Below are 17,829 nucleotides of genomic sequence, written 5' to 3'. Positions count from 1 at the left end.
TGCCTACTTACATTATCTTTATCCTTAGTTTTTACTTGCCGTTAGATAAGTAATTATGTCCGTCCTATGGTGATCAATTAGGTTTTTATTTGACACATTATTTGAATTAACTAGTTTATTTATTATTCTTATTAAACTGACCCAACTTTGATGCAATCATCTTTATTTGGATAAGAATTGGATGCTCTATTATTGAAAAAATGTTACCAATTCGGGGTTTTTTTTTGTTTTAATGATGTTTTCTTGTTGCCATAAATATACCCATTTGCCTCAAGCTAAGTATACCCATTTGCCTCGCTCAAGTATGTGAGTCAAAACTATTTATTCATTCCGTCTCAATTCGTTTGCTAAATTTTATCAAAAAAATTATTTAAGTTTTAATTAAAGTGTAAAAAATTAAAATGGAAAAAGTTGTATACAAGAAAAAGAGTTTATAAAATTGTTTTAACTACTCTTTTGTTAGTAATACTACGAGTTTGTGTTCAAAAATTAAAGTGTAAGATGGGGTTTCTACATAGAATCGTTGAAGGGGTAGGATCGAAATCAGTAAAATCGGATCGTAGGATCGTGTGATCCTACAAATATGCATTAATATACTTTAGATAACTAATTTTTTATTGTATTTGTTCTTTTTTTAAGTTTTAAGGTTTAAATTAACACTTATTTGACTTCAACTATTAAGTTTTGTAAAAGAATACCTTTAATAATCATTTTTAAAATGCGAATTAAGAAAAACTTGAATTTTAGTCATATTGATATAATTGTTCAGATATATACGTATATATACATAAGTAAAATCTAGATAATATGAAATTTTTGTACAATTGAAACTACCCTTGTAGGATCAGATTGTACTTGTAGGATCAGATTGTACGATCGTAAAATCGTATAATTCTACCAACATTAAGATCTTACCTACGATTCGGATCGATCGCTTAATTTTAAATCGTAGAATCGTGAAATCGTTAATTAAGATGGAGATTCTAAAAAGTAATAACCATGGTTTGCGTTGCTGCTATAATAAATGTATAACTTTGTTAATAGGTATTTGAACTATCAATATATTAATGTACATTTGATTTTTCTTCATAACTTGTTCCATCTATGTTACCATTTGAGGATGGATTTATTACATTTACATATGCAATGTGTAATGCTTCATAGTATTATAATCTTCAAATTATTACATGACTATGAAAATAGGCTTTGGCCGGTTATTAGTAAACATGGAATTAGTTGGGATTGGCCTTATGGTGTGTGTTTTTTTCTTGGGTGGGTCATGAGTGGGGTGGGATGGTATCAAGTAGCTTGAGTTTGGAATTTGGATCCTCCACATCCAAATATATAATATAACATCTCCTACAATACGTATCTAAAATATTTTATATATATATATATATATATATATATATATATATATATATATATGAAAATTGGTTTTAAATTCAATTTTCTTTTCTTCTTTACTATGTGTCAAATCCTCACTAAATAGTATAGGGGTATTACATAATTTGGTGTATAAGATCCATTTTCGAAAGGACAAGCCATAAGCAAATATGCATATCCATAGCACTGGCCAGCAACACTTTTTTGACGAGAAGAAAATTAGAAAAATTTTAGTATAGATTTAGTCTACACTAATATTAATGTGGATCAACATTTACACTCCTCTCCACTCCTCTCTTATACTCTTAATTATACTTCACCTCACTCTACTCCACTCTATTTTACTTTTATACTCTTCCACTCCACTCTTAAAAAATTAAAAGAATAAAAAAAATTAAAATTTAAAAAATTAAAAATTAAAAAATTAAAAATTAAAAAACTTAAAAAATTTAAAATTTAAAAAATTTAAAAAATTAAAATTAAAAAATAAAATTAAAATTTAAAATTAAAAAAATTAAATTAAATTATTTTTTTTCAAAAAGTTTTTTTCCAATTACTTTAGAGTATGTAATAAAGAGTGAAGAAAGTAAGAATAGGAGTGTTAAAACTTGTTCCATATGCAACAAGCCCGCACAACATTTTCTTAGAAAATTAACGTAGTAACAAATAAAAATCTTAATAAAATAAAAATTCAAACGTAAATGTATATTATATTTTCACCAATTTGAGGACTAGATGGCCAAATATAGCTCACAAATCAGTCCGCCCCTGAATACTATATTTTCATTTAGTCCAAAACTAGATAATACTCGCGTGATGCACGGCATTATTAATTTTTCTGACTTATTTGTATAAATAAAAAAATAAAAAATTTACCGTATTATGTTTTAATCATTTAAAAATATCCTATGTTCTTTGTTTTTTGAAAACAATATCCTATATCATTTAATAAATAACAGTATAAAGATTATATAAATAATTGAAAAAACATAATTTTTTAATACAATAAATAATGTGACCTAAAAAGTAAAAAGTTAAGCAATATGAATAATATTATAGTTATAATCAATTTGAATAATATTATAGTCATAATCAATATGAATAATATTATAGTCATAACTAAAAGGTAGAAAAGTCAAATAATAACATTATCATTGAGATTTAGTGGAAAAGTTTTTATTGAAAAAGTAAGATATAAACACTTTTTAAAGTGATGACATCAACTGTATTTTATTTTAATAATAATTATAGATTTACCCCTTACATAAAATGATAAAATCAAAGAGTTCCTCGTTAATATAAGGGCAATTGTGGATGACTAAAAGTAGACATATCATTGCCTTGATTTTCATAAAGATTAAAAGTGCGGACAGAGAAAAAGCAAAATTCCTTGTTCTCTATAGATGTTAATTTAAAGTGATAAATTCTTTTTGATGATGTAAATATACTACTCCATTAGTATTGTTGCACATTTTTAGAAAGAGTATAAACGCTTTAGTGAATTTACTTTTGGACAAAAAAATTATTTTTCCATAATGCATAGCATATGCTACTCCATGATGTAAATCGACTAGAAATATAAGATGTCCCAATTTTTTTTCTTCTTTATGTTAGCTTTGGGATGGAATTATGTCCAATTCACGGATCAATATATTAAGAGTTACTATATTATGAGTAGGTCTTGTATTAATTTAGTGTGCACTAAAATAATGCATATTAATTTTAAATTTATAGCGTCTGAATTAGAAAGTATTAGTTAATAAAGTGAATAGTAAAAAGTAAAAATTATACTTTAGTGTTATGAAAATAAAAGTCCTACATAATAAATTTATTATGCAATGTATTCCCATCTTATAGAAGTAATTTATAACTCACTACTATATTTCAGGTGTAATCGGTGTAATTCTAACTGGGGTAGATGCGGTACGTCTTTGGGATGAGCAAATAAGAGTAGACTTGCAGGAGTTAAACCTCTCTGTGGACCTAACTAGGGATAGAAGCAGTTGGAGACGTCATATCCACGTCTTAAACTACTGATGTCCGTCCTTTGATCTCTTAGTGCCCTCAACCTAAGTTGCACTAAAACGGACACGGACACGGACACGGACACGACACAGGTACGGGAAAACGCCAACTTAAAAATGGCGGACACGGGGGCACGAAAATGGTAATATAATAAATATATCAAATTAAAGATAATTTTACAATCTTTCATTTGATATTTGTAAATAAACATTTTAAAAACATAAAAATCACATAAAATGCAAATAAGTACGAAATAAACAACATGAGTATTTAAAATAAGTCATACAAACCAAATTAAAGAAAACCAAATAAATAGGTAAATTTAAGTTCATCCATTCTCTACTCTCAACGTATTCATTTTCTACTCCACTTACCCAAAACTCCATCAATTTTCTTGATTTTCGTGAAACCTGTGCTCAAAATCATACTTCCTTTGTTTTGTTTTTCTTGAACTCAATGGCACAGGCACACCACTTACCCAAAACTCCTTTGTTTTCTTGATTTCAGAAATGAGTTTCAATCAAATCAAAAACCCAAAGTAAAACCTAGATCTTGAATTAAGAAGATGTGTTTATCAGAGATCAAAGCAAACAAATCAAAACCCAGATTTCGATTTTATAAAATAGGTTTCAAAGCAAAGCAAACACCCAAAGTAAAACCCATACACATTTCAACATATAAGCAACAAAATACCAAACGATAGGAGCAGATTTCAACAAATTAAAATTAGGATTTAGGATAAAGAGCGAAAATACCTTAAACAAAATCAAAAATTTCGATTTTAGGAGCAGCAGCAGCCAGCAGCAACGCAGCACCAAGTTTGAGTGTTCGTAATCGTCTGTGATGGAGGAGCAACCGGCGGTGGCGTGGTGTGGGAGTGCCGGAGCGACGGTGGAGGTGGAGGAAAAGTTGAGTAGAGTTTTTAGGGTTAGAGTGAGTGAAAGAGAAGGAATTGAAAACAGTGAGTGACTGAGTGAGGAAACAGAGAGGAAAACAGTGAGTGTCTTTTGTTTAAAATTTAATTTTTTTTTTTAAAAACGTGTCCTTCACCCTTGTCGTGTCCCTTGCGTGTCCTAACCGTGTCCGCGTGTCCGGAAAAATATTAAAATATTGGACACTTCATTTGGCGTGTCGGATACGGATTTTTGCGTGTCCGTCGCGTGTCCATGTCCGACACGGGACACGTCTGTCAAATGGCGTGTCCGTGTATCAGAGCCCTCAACCCCTTACCTCTTACCGTTTCCTTTCTTTTTAGTTCTTTGTTCTCTTTTGTAGTGGTCCTTTTGTCTATAGGCCTTCAAGTTGTCTTTCTCGTGTTTTTCACGTCTCTTTATCTTTCTCAATTCGGGAGAATCTTTTGGGTATGAGTTGCCGCCGTCCTTCCCTCCCCAAACCCTGGCTTTAGCTTTCTAAGAGCGGGATATACTGGGTTGGATGATGATGATGCGGTACGCTCTCTCTATACCCATACCCACCTAAAACTTTTATACCCATAATGGCCATAATCTATCCACCATTCATGATGGGTAAAATTTTCATACCCACATCTGCCTACCTGGATATGCATTCAAATTTATCTCCACCCACTATGACCAATAAAAATATACAAAATTGGTATAAATTAATACATTATAAATATATGACGGGCAGCTTTGGCGCGGGAGGGGGCGGATGGATATTGGATAGCGCGGATGGGTATAGGGCGGATAAGACCTCATACTCACTATCTACCCACTACCCATGATGAGTAGGACTTTTCATACTCATACCTACTCACTATCCACCAAAATCATACTCATATCCATCTCAACTGAAATAGATACAATCATACAATGTAAAATCTACATAATTTTACCCGCATATCATCCCTAGTCGTAATCAAGGTGGTTGCCCTCTCGTGGTGGACACACCACTCAAAAATGTGTTCACGTCACCAAGTACTCCAGCATTATTTTGGTTCAAAAGTTGGGTATATAGCTTTTTCCATTTGGGTGTGGGAACTCTAGGAAAGTACCTTTCAGACTTGAATTATAGTACAATTCTTTCATATACCTTATGATGGAATCCATTATAGATAAGATATATTCTTAATAGCTTGAATTTGATAATTTGGGTTCACAAATTTGTGAAAAGTGGACGTTTTTCTGCCATACATGTGTTACCTACTTATTGGCTAATGCTTCTTTACATTGTCATTTAACAATGTGCCCACTATACTTTTTACAAGAGTAATATATTATATTTATTCATTTCATATCGGTAATTTAGTAAAATATTGATTAGTATATTAATTTTGTAGAATACTCTCGGACAATCATATGATTTTAGGAAGAATTTTCCTTTTATTGGACGTACACATATTATATGTATTTTTAGTAATTGTTGGCTTTTCCACATTAGCCATGACTAGACTAAATTTATAATTTATTTTAAGATTAAAGGGATAATATTTAAGTATTTTTTTAGTATAAAGGGACTTTTTGTGTTATTTTGGGAGCGTTAGAATACCTTTTGATAAAACAAATAAGTTGCTCATCAAAGTAATTTTATTTGGTAAAATTTTTTTTCAGCAAATATATACAAAGAACAAAACAGTTTCAATTTAGTAAGATTATTTTTCTTTTCAGTCCAACGAAATAAACATTGTTAGGTGATGTAGTAATCCCTGGAATGATTGGCACGAACACGGAGTAATATATAATTCAAAAAACACAATGAATTATTTCAATTTACATATAAAGATAAATAACCGACTCACCTTGTACTTAATATTTGGATTTGCACATTATATGCTTAATTTGAGACATACTCTTTAAAAAGTAATAATCCAAAATCATCAATTCCTATTCATTACATTATTCTTTTGCAACCGTAGAGTCTAAGCATTACATTCACACTTGTCGAACACAAACTTTAATTTTACTTCGTTTATCATAATTTCTCATCTAATATGATTTTATAGTAAGAAAATTTTAAATTAAATTAATTATCACCTTTTTAAAATTTCTTAATTTTTAATATGTTATTTTATTGACTAAAATTGACATTTATAAAATTTAAAATTTTCTATTTTTAGAAATAAATTCCTTAATTCTTATATAAAGTTCTCTCAACTCGAGACATTTTATATAATAAGAGTTTAATTTCTAATTTGTTATTCAACAATATTTACGCAATGACAAATGAAGTCAACATCTTATGGATTTGTACACCGACTACTATTTAAGTAAATGACTCAAATTAGATATTTTAAACCCTATTTAATCTGATAATGAATTAGTTTAGTAAGGAATAAACACGGTAAAGATGTATATTAGCAATTCAAAGATTTGGTGCGCATGCATCTTGGTGGGTTCCATATTACTGTATGGCTTTAAAATATCATAATCAATCAGTATCACTATTAAACAAACTGTTAAAGCTAATCATCAGACAAATTTTTATGGACTTTGGAGACAGAAAGCAAAACTATATTAAGTGGTGGCCTGGAATCAATTGATTCATTTCAATAGTAAATTTTATGCCATAAATAATAGAGAAAATAAAATAAGAGAGATAAAATATTTTCGGGGTAATTGGATATGCAGTTAGATATAAATTAATAAATTAGTGGAAATATTCACAAAGAGTCATTTTCAATTTCATTTTTGGAAAAATAAAGTTTAAAGTTAAATTGGTATTTATCTCTTCCCTCTCTCTCTCCATTAATTTTGAAGGTAATCCTCATGAGCTCTCAAAATTTTAACCTAAAAATCATAAATACCGTTAAAATCCAAAATAATTTTTTTTAGGTACAAAAATAAGTTTTTTTTATATAAATTCTTTATAATGCACATAAAATATCTCAAATTCGAATATCAAATCCCAGAAAAATTCAATAAAAAAAAATAGAGAAACTAAAAAAGATGAAATGAAATTGATGATTTTTATCTACATTAAGAAAAATATATAATCTACAAAATTTTTAAAATTATAATTTTTTTGTAGATTGGAGAGTAACATGAGAAAAGAGAGATAAGAGAAAGAATATTTGAAATGAAAAGAAATAAAGAAGATGATGGAGGAATGCACGTGATAAAGGAGTAGTTGGAATAATTACTCTGGAGTAGGGCAAGGTACTAAGTACCCCTATATTTGGGGTAAAATTTAACGGGCTCAAATAATTACTTTCAATCCAGTCTATTTAAATACCCTTAATTATTTACTGGGTTACTATTTTTCCTATAATACTCCCAATCCAATCAGGCCTTAAACATAAAAATAGTCTCCTGTACTAATGACTCGTAAGTCATTTATCAAATCTCTTTGCGGTTGTTTAACCAATAAATAAGTAAAAATCAACCAAAAAGCCAAAAGCTAATATTTCAACTAAAAAGTAAGTAAAAAGTCTTTGACCAAATACGTCTAACAGATTATAGGAAATTGATGTTAATTAATAATCCAACATTTCACCTATCCATTGTAGATAATCTCATATTTAGATTATCTTTTAATAATGGAACATTTTCTCTTAATTTGCAGTCAACAAACTATTAATAGAGTATGCTGACAACAAATTAATAAGGTCAAATGTTGGATTATATTAGAAAATAGAAAGATATGCTAACAACAAATTAAAGATAAAAAGTAAATTATTAAAAAATAAATCAAAGGTCATTTAAAAGTTGAATTATTAATATTAATTTTTCTGGTATAATTAATACCCAAGCCCGTATCTAGCCTAGGGCGGGTGGGGAAAAGGCCCAAGGTTCCATATTTTAAAAATTATGTAGCTTTAAGTCTTTAAATTAAAATATTAAAAAAATTAATAAAATAAAAAATGAGAATGCCATAGTGGGAATGGGAGATTAATGGCAAAGATTATAAATGTCTCACAAATGCAATCAATCAGAAGTTTTACACAGTTTTTCTTCCAAATCTAAATGGAAATTTTTACATTTTTTAATTTTTATGGTCATTTCAAGAAAAAAAGGGTACAAATTGCTCTTTATAATTTCAAGGAAAAAAGGAAAATTTCCATATTTATTTGGATAAAAAGGGAATTTGAAGATATTTCAAACTAATTAGAAAATTGGGATGAATTGGAGCATTCTTGAACATCAAGTTTTTTCTCTCATTATCTTCTACATAAAGTTTTTATTCAAATGATGAGTTTTTAAATCTCCTACATAAGAGCCCCTATTTTTAATCTTCTATATAAGGCCCCTATTTTTAATCTCACCCTAGGCCACCGAAAATTTAAAAACGGACCTGTTAATACTAACAGTGTTTTGGTTTTATAATATAATAATTAATAGTAAAATAATTTATATAAATTTTGTATACTTTTTATCTATTCGAAATTGTAGATAATACTTTTTATTTGGATAAAAAAATTATTTTTGTTACAAAGTATACAATTACAAGCGTTCATTTAAATTTAGTAAACTCTATTAGATGAAAGCCATTTAATAAATGTGGTAGTGAAATGTCTTTTTGAGACGGATAATGATCACTTATCAGCATATTTGATAGGAATACAACTATTTAGCTGTGTTTTAGATTTCCATAATCATCACTTTATGTGATTTTTGGGCCCCATAATAGAATTTGTTCCTCTTAAATAGCTAATATTCAAAATAGGTTTATAAATTGAAATGGTTTGAAATTAAAATAAATAAAGAAGATGAATGACTATTAAAATTAATATATTAATTTATATAGTTAACTTTAATTTTTTAAGATTAAAGCTTTCATATTATTATTGATAATAATAGTTTATAAATCCCCAAGCTTCTCCACTTCATCCTAACCCAATTTCTTTTCTTAGTTTACATAACTCTTTAATTTAGAGTCGTTAAGTCTGAAAAATGTGGATATTTTCCCACTTTTCCAACTTTTTCCATTAGAGATTTAGAGTGGTAGGTATATGTCGATTTCTCTTGAATCTTGATTCTTAATTTTGGGCTTTTAAGGTAACACTATTGTGTGCCGTTATTAGGATGATAAATTATTCTAATTGTAAAGGTAACACTATTTAATTAAAATAATACCCACTACAATCCAAAGATTCTATTTTTCTTAATATGTGTGAAAAACCCAAAATGAAAGATAAAAAAAAAACGGAAGGAGTACTACTTTTTTTGTTTGAATTTGCATTATAAGACTTAAAAAGTTCTTATATATTTGAAAATTGAAGTTTATAATGCAAACTCAAAATTATAGAGAAAGTATTATTATTCATAATCCTACACTCTTATGTGACCTATATTCATATTAGAGACACCAATTTAAATTTTGAATTTAATTTTTTTATTCAAGAACACTAAGAAAACATCAATCAGACCGAATAAAATTCGATTGACTTAGACTAGAATGATCTAACCCGTTTTTCTAAAATTTGATGAAATTAGGAGTTTTACATCAATACTTCTTTACTATTATTTTATTAATTTTTATACTTTGAGTATAATATTGTACAAATATGACTTGAAAAGTTTTTTTAACCCAATATAATTAGAAAAAGTATTTTCAAAATTTTATAAAAATAAATTGCTTGTAGTTTTAGCTATTATATAAATCAAAATAAAAAGAAAACAATAAATTCTATGACCTGCTGCTAGATTATATTTGATCTGGTCAAAATTAGCCTCAACCAATTAATCTGACAGGGTCTACTTAGAAATAATGTGTTCTTTGACTATAAAACTGAACCAAATAATCGAATACCATATTGTACGTTTTTCTTTATTGCTATTACAAAGATTGAATCCAACACTAAACAAGAGCACCCACTCGAGATTTCCAAAGGAATTTCTCTCACTACTCTATTTGTTTGTGGTTCTCAAACACTCACATAATGCCACTTGCTTATGATGCTTCAAACAATGCCTATATTTGTTCACCTTCTTTACACCATCATCAATCTTAAATACATCATCGATCACTCCCATGATATTGGATTATATATGAGTCACATAAAAAAAATACTTTTAGATCCATTTTTTTAAGTTATTTCCAATTAATCTAATAATGTATGATATTTAAGTTTTACCGATTAATTCATCTTAATCAAATTGGTACATATCTCTTCTCTATGTGGTAGCTTTCTAAGAAAATTGTCACAAATATCATATCAATTTGATATATGAAATAAAATGACATCTATATGAGATTTATCATAACGCAAGGCAAGAATCAAAGGTTTTATCAATAGATGATGTGAATTGTGACCCACTTTTAGTTTCATGTATATGTCCAAATTAAGAAGCCTCTTATTATTGAAGGGAATGCATCTCCATAATTAGCAAATGGGATACTTGCCTTAATTGTCTTAGAGGACCACCCCATGATGTTTAGGATGTTCAGCCACCAAGGGCCTGTTTTGGGTAAGTAACACATAAACTGGCTACCAAAGAAATACGCATATATTATGTCGTGTCTAAGAGGATAAATCATTTGTTTTGAGGACATGATGCTCTTGGAGCATACAACTTGCTTCTCGAGAGAGACATGTTAAAATGCGGTCAATTGTATATGCTTTCAAGGAAATACGTGTATGAATTGTCCGTCACTTTTTCTCATTTAGATCATACTTTTGAATGAGATATTGAATATGATGATGATGATGAATTGTATAGGTTTAATTGAGGCAATGCTTTCCTTGTAATAACAAAAAGTGTCAGGTTTTAAAATTGACTTATAATTCGTTAGTGATTATAAAATATATATATATATATATATATATATATATATATATATATATATATATATATATATATATATATATTTAAATAAGTTTAATTCAATAAAAATCGATAACAATCATAATTGAATTGAGAATTTACAAGTAAAAGATTTGATATTGATAGGACTATAGGAGTTTATTTTAGTTAGTAAAAATGATCGAGTTGGATATTTTCATTTATCTAATCCTCGACTAGTGGTAATAAATAAGTTCTTTTTATCATAGGGTAGCCAAAGGAATAGAAAGGCTAGTTGAGGATCGAACTTAGAACCTTTTTTTACAAAGTAATACGTACTCTTTCAATAAGATAGGACTTGATTCTCAATAATAATACAGGTTAGGTATTCGGTTAATTGAATCGGAAATTCAAAATTTCTTTTGTCAACCACTTGAAAATATGTCATAATGCATTTCAATTTTCATAATGAAATATTTTTTTTATTTTTTATTAGACTATTTAACCCAAATATGATATATATTTCATTATGAGACCGTCTCATATAAAAATTTGTGATAATATATACCTATTATTTTTCTTATAAATATAGGTACACGTAAAAGATAAGAAATTTTTTTAAAAAATAACCCTACTATGGTTAGCTTGGATCGGTGTGTGGATAATAAGTCCGCACCGACAACTAGCGTCCCCGCCTTTTTGGGTAGTTGGATCTAGTAGTCATGTCAAGCCCACCTATGGGCCATAATGCCATATGGCCTGTTGTCTTTTTTCTACTTCTTCTGGTTGCGGCATTGAGTTCTTTTATTTGGGCTTGATTAGTAATTAATTATCCGCTAAGTCTCAACGAAACCGTTTTATTATAAGGCAACCTATATAATCTGTCCAACTCTCTAATTAATCACTTTAAAATTACAAGCGATTACTTTAAGATTATAATTAATCATTTTACGATTATAAAATGATCATTTTTAAACTTTAAGCAATTACTTTAAGATTATATTTATTATTTAATCACTTTAATATTGTAAGTAATCACTTTAAGGTTGTGTATAAGTTCATTTTAGACTATAAAATGTGATCATTTTCAAATGGTAAGTGATCAATTTATCATTTTAAGATTTTAAGTGATCACTTTGATACTTTAAGTGTAAATTAGGCATGCCCAATTAAAATGATCTCATCATGAGACCGTCTTATTTGAGAATCTGACGGTCTTTTGAGAGACGTCTCTTAGGCACAGACAATTAAACCTTAGTGTCCACTTACTGTTTTCTTAATGTCTACTTACATTATCCTTAATGTCTACTTACATTATCCTTAATGTCTACTTACAATATACTTAATGCTCACCGTAAAAGTACTTAAAATGTCTACTTACAATATTCTTAATGCGTACCGAGAAACTTAGCCTACTAGCCTACTTACCATATTCTAATGCCTACTTAATATAATTAACAGCAAGTCTTGTATGAGACCGTCTCATAGTGAGACGGGCCCATACAAGCAGCACAAAGTTGAATTTACATAGCAGTTGACTAAATAAAAATAGTTTTTTATATGAGCTCATGTCTCACCAATTTCTCATATTTTAGTGTACACTCACATCCTCACTTTTGTGAGCATGCTTTTTCTATTTGATTTTGGCTTTTTTTCACCACCCCTTTACTTTAATTGGCTATCTATTTATAGTCTTACATGACTTGGATGACTACTAATCTAAATTTTTTTACATAATCCAAGTGTTTCTACACTTTTCATATATTTCTAGATTTTTCTCTCTTTTATTAGATTTTTTTGATTAAATCTTTAACATAAACAACAAAATTCCATCTCCTATTTTTACTAGACTTAAAGACCATGAGATCAGTAAATAGGGCAGTAATATTAATGTAACTACTCTCTCATATTCTAATAATTTTTTTTAAAAATTATTAATCAATCAATCTTAATTTTTATTTAATTTATAATTTATAAGTTAAAACACATTTAAATATGAACTACCTTAATTCGTTTCAATGTAAATATTTTAAAGTAACTTTTTATAATTTAAATTATACATAATTTGAAATATCTAAAATTGAATTAGTTTATTAGGATATATTGTTAGAATATGAGGTGGTAATAAACTCTACCATGTCCATAAAAGACCCACAATATTAATAATAAAATATGCAGACCTTTAACACTCTGCAAACATAAGAGGACCCAAATACTGAAACTCTGGACCTAACATTTAACACTTCTTCACCATTCACATGGGCATTGCCCATACCATTCCACTTTCTTCTTCATTTCTTCTTCTTTCAATTTATACATCAATAATTTCCCTCTTTGATTGAATCCTCTTATCTTTTTTCTTTTTTATCCTTATCCTCATGAGTCTAATGCAATATACTAGAGACGTCAACTCGGATCTTTGGCCAAATTACATATACTTTGTCCGATTTTATTAGTTGCTAACTTATAAGGAAAAATATCACTATCTGTAGCAACTAATAAATCCAGAGGAAGTATAATATATCCTATCAGACTAAATTTGACTATTAAGTATATGTAAATATTTTGATTATATGATTTTAAATAATATAATACTCGTATATTTTTTGGTCAAGTTAATTTATTCAATTTCAGTTAAACAATTAAGTTAAATATAAACAACTCTACAAAATACTAGTACAAGAGAGATTGAACAATCATCTCCACATAATAGAAGTACTTTCTCCATTTTAAATTAGTTGCAACATTTAAAAAATGACAATATTTATTCATCACTCTTAATTTATGATTAGTTTTTAATAACATTTTTATTATACAACTAATTCAAGTACGCAATTTAACATAATAAAATTTTTATTAAATCACTGGAATCCTAGCCTAGACATTAACACAAGCCCAGAGCCTAAATATTTATTTTCCTCTGTCCCATTTATTTTAAATTATCGTTTTGGTCTATTTTTTTGTTTTATATCATAGTTTTTTAAAATAATGTAACATTATTTTCTTTAAATTTTATCTATATATTTTAATTTTTTTTAATTTCATCCACATAATTCATTCTCACTTTTCCGTTTAATACCAATTTCTTAAAAGCTCCATAATTTCTCTCATCAGTTTTACTCTACATTCAAGGGCAAAACAGTCATTAACAACATCACTTCTATATTCATCTTTTCTTTTGTATTTATATGCATACCTTCTGATCTTTTATTTGCTAGCCATTGACATCGTTCATAGCTCACTTCACATTTTGTTAAAATTTCTCTATTATAATCATAGTCATTTATATAAAAATCTTTAATTTCCGCCATTTATGACCATTTTTCTTTGTAGTAAGCAAAAGAAATAGAGGGAAAAAAAATGGAAAAATGGTTTTATTTTTGGTTATTTGCAATGACCGTTATCACGGTAGTTACTGCTTGTCCGCCATCAGACAGGGCAGCACTAATGTCTATTAAGGCTGCCCTTCATGAACCATATTTGGGTATTTTCAATTCTTGGACCGGTTCGGATTGCTGTAGAGGTTGGTATGGTGTAAGTTGCGACCCGTATATTCACCGGGTTGCCGACATTAATTTGAGGGGTGAGTCTGAAGACCCGATTTTTGAACGGGCTCACCGAACCGGGTTCATGACCGGTTCGATCTCCCCGGCTATTTGTAAGCTTGACCGTTTAAGTAGTCTCACTATAGCCGACTGGAAAGGGATATCGGGTGAGATACCCGCTTGTATTACCTCGCTGCCTTTTCTCCGGACCCTTGACTTGATTGGAAACAAGTTTACGGGTCGGATCCCGGGTGATATTGGCCGTTTGAAGGAACTTACGGTTCTTAATTTAGCTGATAATAGTCTTACCGGTCCAATTCCTCGGTCTATTGTCAACTTGGGTCGGTTGATGCACTTGGATCTGAGGAATAACAAGTTATCGGGTGAATTACCAAGTAACATGGGCCAACTTAAAATGATGAGTCGGGCTTTGTTAAGTGGTAACCAAATTGGTGGCCCGTTACCCGTTTCATTATCCAACATCTACCGTCTTTCGGATTTGGATCTTTCTCTAAACAAGTTATCGGGTGAAATACCCGATATGTTTGATAAGATGCCGGTTTTAGCAACCTTGAATCTCGACGGTAACATGATATCGGGTCAAATACCAGGGAGTTTGTTAAATTCGGGTGTTAGTATACTGAATTTAAGTCGGAATGCTTTGGAGGGTCGGATACCCGATTCTTTTGGGCCAAGGTCGTATTTTATGGTGTTGGATTTGTCTCGTAATCGGCTCAGTGGGCAGATACCCAAGTCCATATCCACAGCTTCTTACATTGGGCATTTGGACGTGAGTCATAACCAACTTTGCGGGCCGATACCCGCCGGTTCTCCTTATGATCACTTGGAAGAGTCATCCTTTGCTTATAATTCTTGTCTTTGTGGCAAACCGCTTAGTAAAAAATGTTGAAGAGTTAAAAAAATTATGAGTCACATTAGTAATTAATTAATTAATTATTATGTATCTTGGTTTATACATCCTTGCAAATATATGTCCTTATATTATTCAAACTGCCTTACAATAACAATATTATTATGTTAATTGTTAACCCAATTCGACAAAGTGTTCAATTTGCACAAAAAAGTTTTATTGTATTAAATAATTTAAAAGTGTTGTAAACTTTAAATCTAAACCATATTCAATTCGAATTTGTAGATTTGATACATATTAAATATGAAATCTTTGTATACAAATGTGTCTTAAGAATGACAATTAAATGAAAATGATAATGTTAGAAATTGCACGTGATCTTGTAGCTATACTTTAATACATTGTTCAATTGATATTAAGCATACCACTTGACTGCACATGCATAAATTAACCTTTAAATTTCAAAATAAGTGCGAAATTTCAATACTCATTGTTGTGTGTTATGTAAATTTTTTTACATGTAATTCTTTTCACATTATTATAGTACTATTTACTTATATGTCTAAATTTCAATAGAACTTAAAAAAATAGTCTCATAGTATTATATTTGTTGATGCGAAGAAAGTTATTAGGTTGATTTTGGTTTTTTTTGAGATATTTTGAATTTTTATTAATCAAGTGGTGTTTATTGAGAGTATATATAAGGGTGTGTATAGAGAGAGGACAGACTATTAATTGATGTATTATTGCACCATGATGTTGATGCCAAACTCATCAAGATTTGCACATGAAATGTATAGTATACACATTTTCCTAGAATAGTGAGACTTTGGTCTACTAATACAGTAGAAAAATGTGTACCGACTATCTATGAACAAATCTTTGGCCTACTAAATCTAAAGATATATTTTCGTTACGCAATTTAATATATATTTTGATTATATATATAGAATTATGTTCATTAAAAAGAATAAAATGATAATATTATAAAAGTATGTGATAAATAATTTAAATAAGTTTTCACTTGGCTATAATATTCCTTGTATATAAACTGCAACATATAAAATAAACTTGAACGATAAATACTGTTAATAATCGTAATGTAGCAAGCATTTTAAAACGAAGGAAATATTATTAACATGAAATCTTATATGCGGTGGCCGCATCCGTGTGATTGTACGGATAGTTTAATAGAAATATATTTTTTTTAATTCGCCAACTCTAAGGTTTAAAACACCTATTTTAAGACTTAAATGACAATTCCAACACTTAAAATCCAAACTCGTAATTTTATTCTTCCTTCTCCAAAAGCTTAATTTATTTTTCTAATCACCTACTCTAACCCTTAAAGCACACAAGACTTAAAATGTAAATTTCAACCATTAATCTTACTTCTCCAAATACTTAGCTTTATTTTTTTTACCTACATACAGTTAAAATGTCCATGGCTTAGTAATACATTTTATATAATTTAACAATAATATGAATCTTAATCATATATCTTAACTGGTTAATTTCAAATTTAATTAATTATTTATTTATTTTGATTTAAAAATTACATAATAATTTAGTTATATACATGATTAATAAGTTACTTTTAAAAATATTCAAAAAATGTGTTTGGCATGAAAATCAATCTAGCACTTCTATGAAGTGAAATCTAAGCATTTGATAAAGGATATATTTGTAAGTTTAATTTTTCTTAAGGTTAATGTTCTTAAGACTTCAATATAGTTCAATTTATTGAATTAATCATAAAGGCATAGACCCCATTTCAGATAAAAATTACTTAATGACATTAAGACATAAAATGTTTTTGATTCATCGTAAACGGGCTTAGGCCTAAATCCTAATTCATTTAGTGTAGACCACAACTTCATAAATAATTTATTGAAAATGAAAGGACACCACGCTACCACAGAACCAATGTATCATCTTCAACCTAATTAAGTTCATGCACATGGAAATGTCTTTATTAGAGGCCCTCTTTTACTTTAATTAGAAAACTACATCTAATGTGTTTTTTTGGTTATAGAAGTTGTACATGATGTTGGACCTACATTGCTAAATCTATATCCATGAAGATGGTATCATGTGTCAATAAGGTATTTAGGCTTAGAGGCCAACTAGGCTTGATAAATGATCAAGATTAAAATTACATCCGAAAGATAAATAAATGTGTTAGAGATTTCTTGATTGAACGGTTTAACCTAATCCATTTAGATAATTTAAGTTGAAATTCAAAATCATTACCTCTATCTAATTTAAGGTGCGGAAACAAGTGAAAGGATCAATAAAGTGAATCAAGTAAGCTACACTT

At 28.9% G+C, this 17,829-nt stretch overlaps 1 protein-coding gene across 1 annotated transcript; it reads left to right on the top strand.

The window, feature by feature from the left end:
• Nucleotides 1-14,150: 14,150 nt before the first annotated feature.
• On the top strand, nt 14,151-15,649 carry LOC130797150 (DNA damage-repair/toleration protein DRT100-like). The gene has a single exon (XM_057659631.1). The coding sequence runs from the start codon at nt 14,454-14,456 to the stop codon at nt 15,546-15,548; it is 1,095 nt and encodes a 364-aa protein (XP_057515614.1). The 5' UTR covers nt 14,151-14,453; the 3' UTR covers nt 15,549-15,649.
• Nucleotides 15,650-17,829: the final 2,180 nt, after the last annotated feature.

The sequence above is a fragment of the Amaranthus tricolor genome, chromosome 12 (assembly GCF_026212465.1).
Source record: "Amaranthus tricolor cultivar Red isolate AtriRed21 chromosome 12, ASM2621246v1, whole genome shotgun sequence".
Lineage (NCBI taxonomy): Eukaryota > Viridiplantae > Streptophyta > Magnoliopsida > Caryophyllales > Amaranthaceae > Amaranthus > Amaranthus tricolor.
Note: the sequence above shows the minus strand (reverse complement) of the source record. Positions and strands in the feature narration are given on the sequence as shown.

What these genes read in the sequence shown, in the direction of transcription:
- LOC130797150 (XM_057659631.1), top strand. Translation starts at nt 14,454, where the DNA reads ATGGAAAAATGGTTTTATTTTTGGTTATTTGCAATGACCGTTATCACG.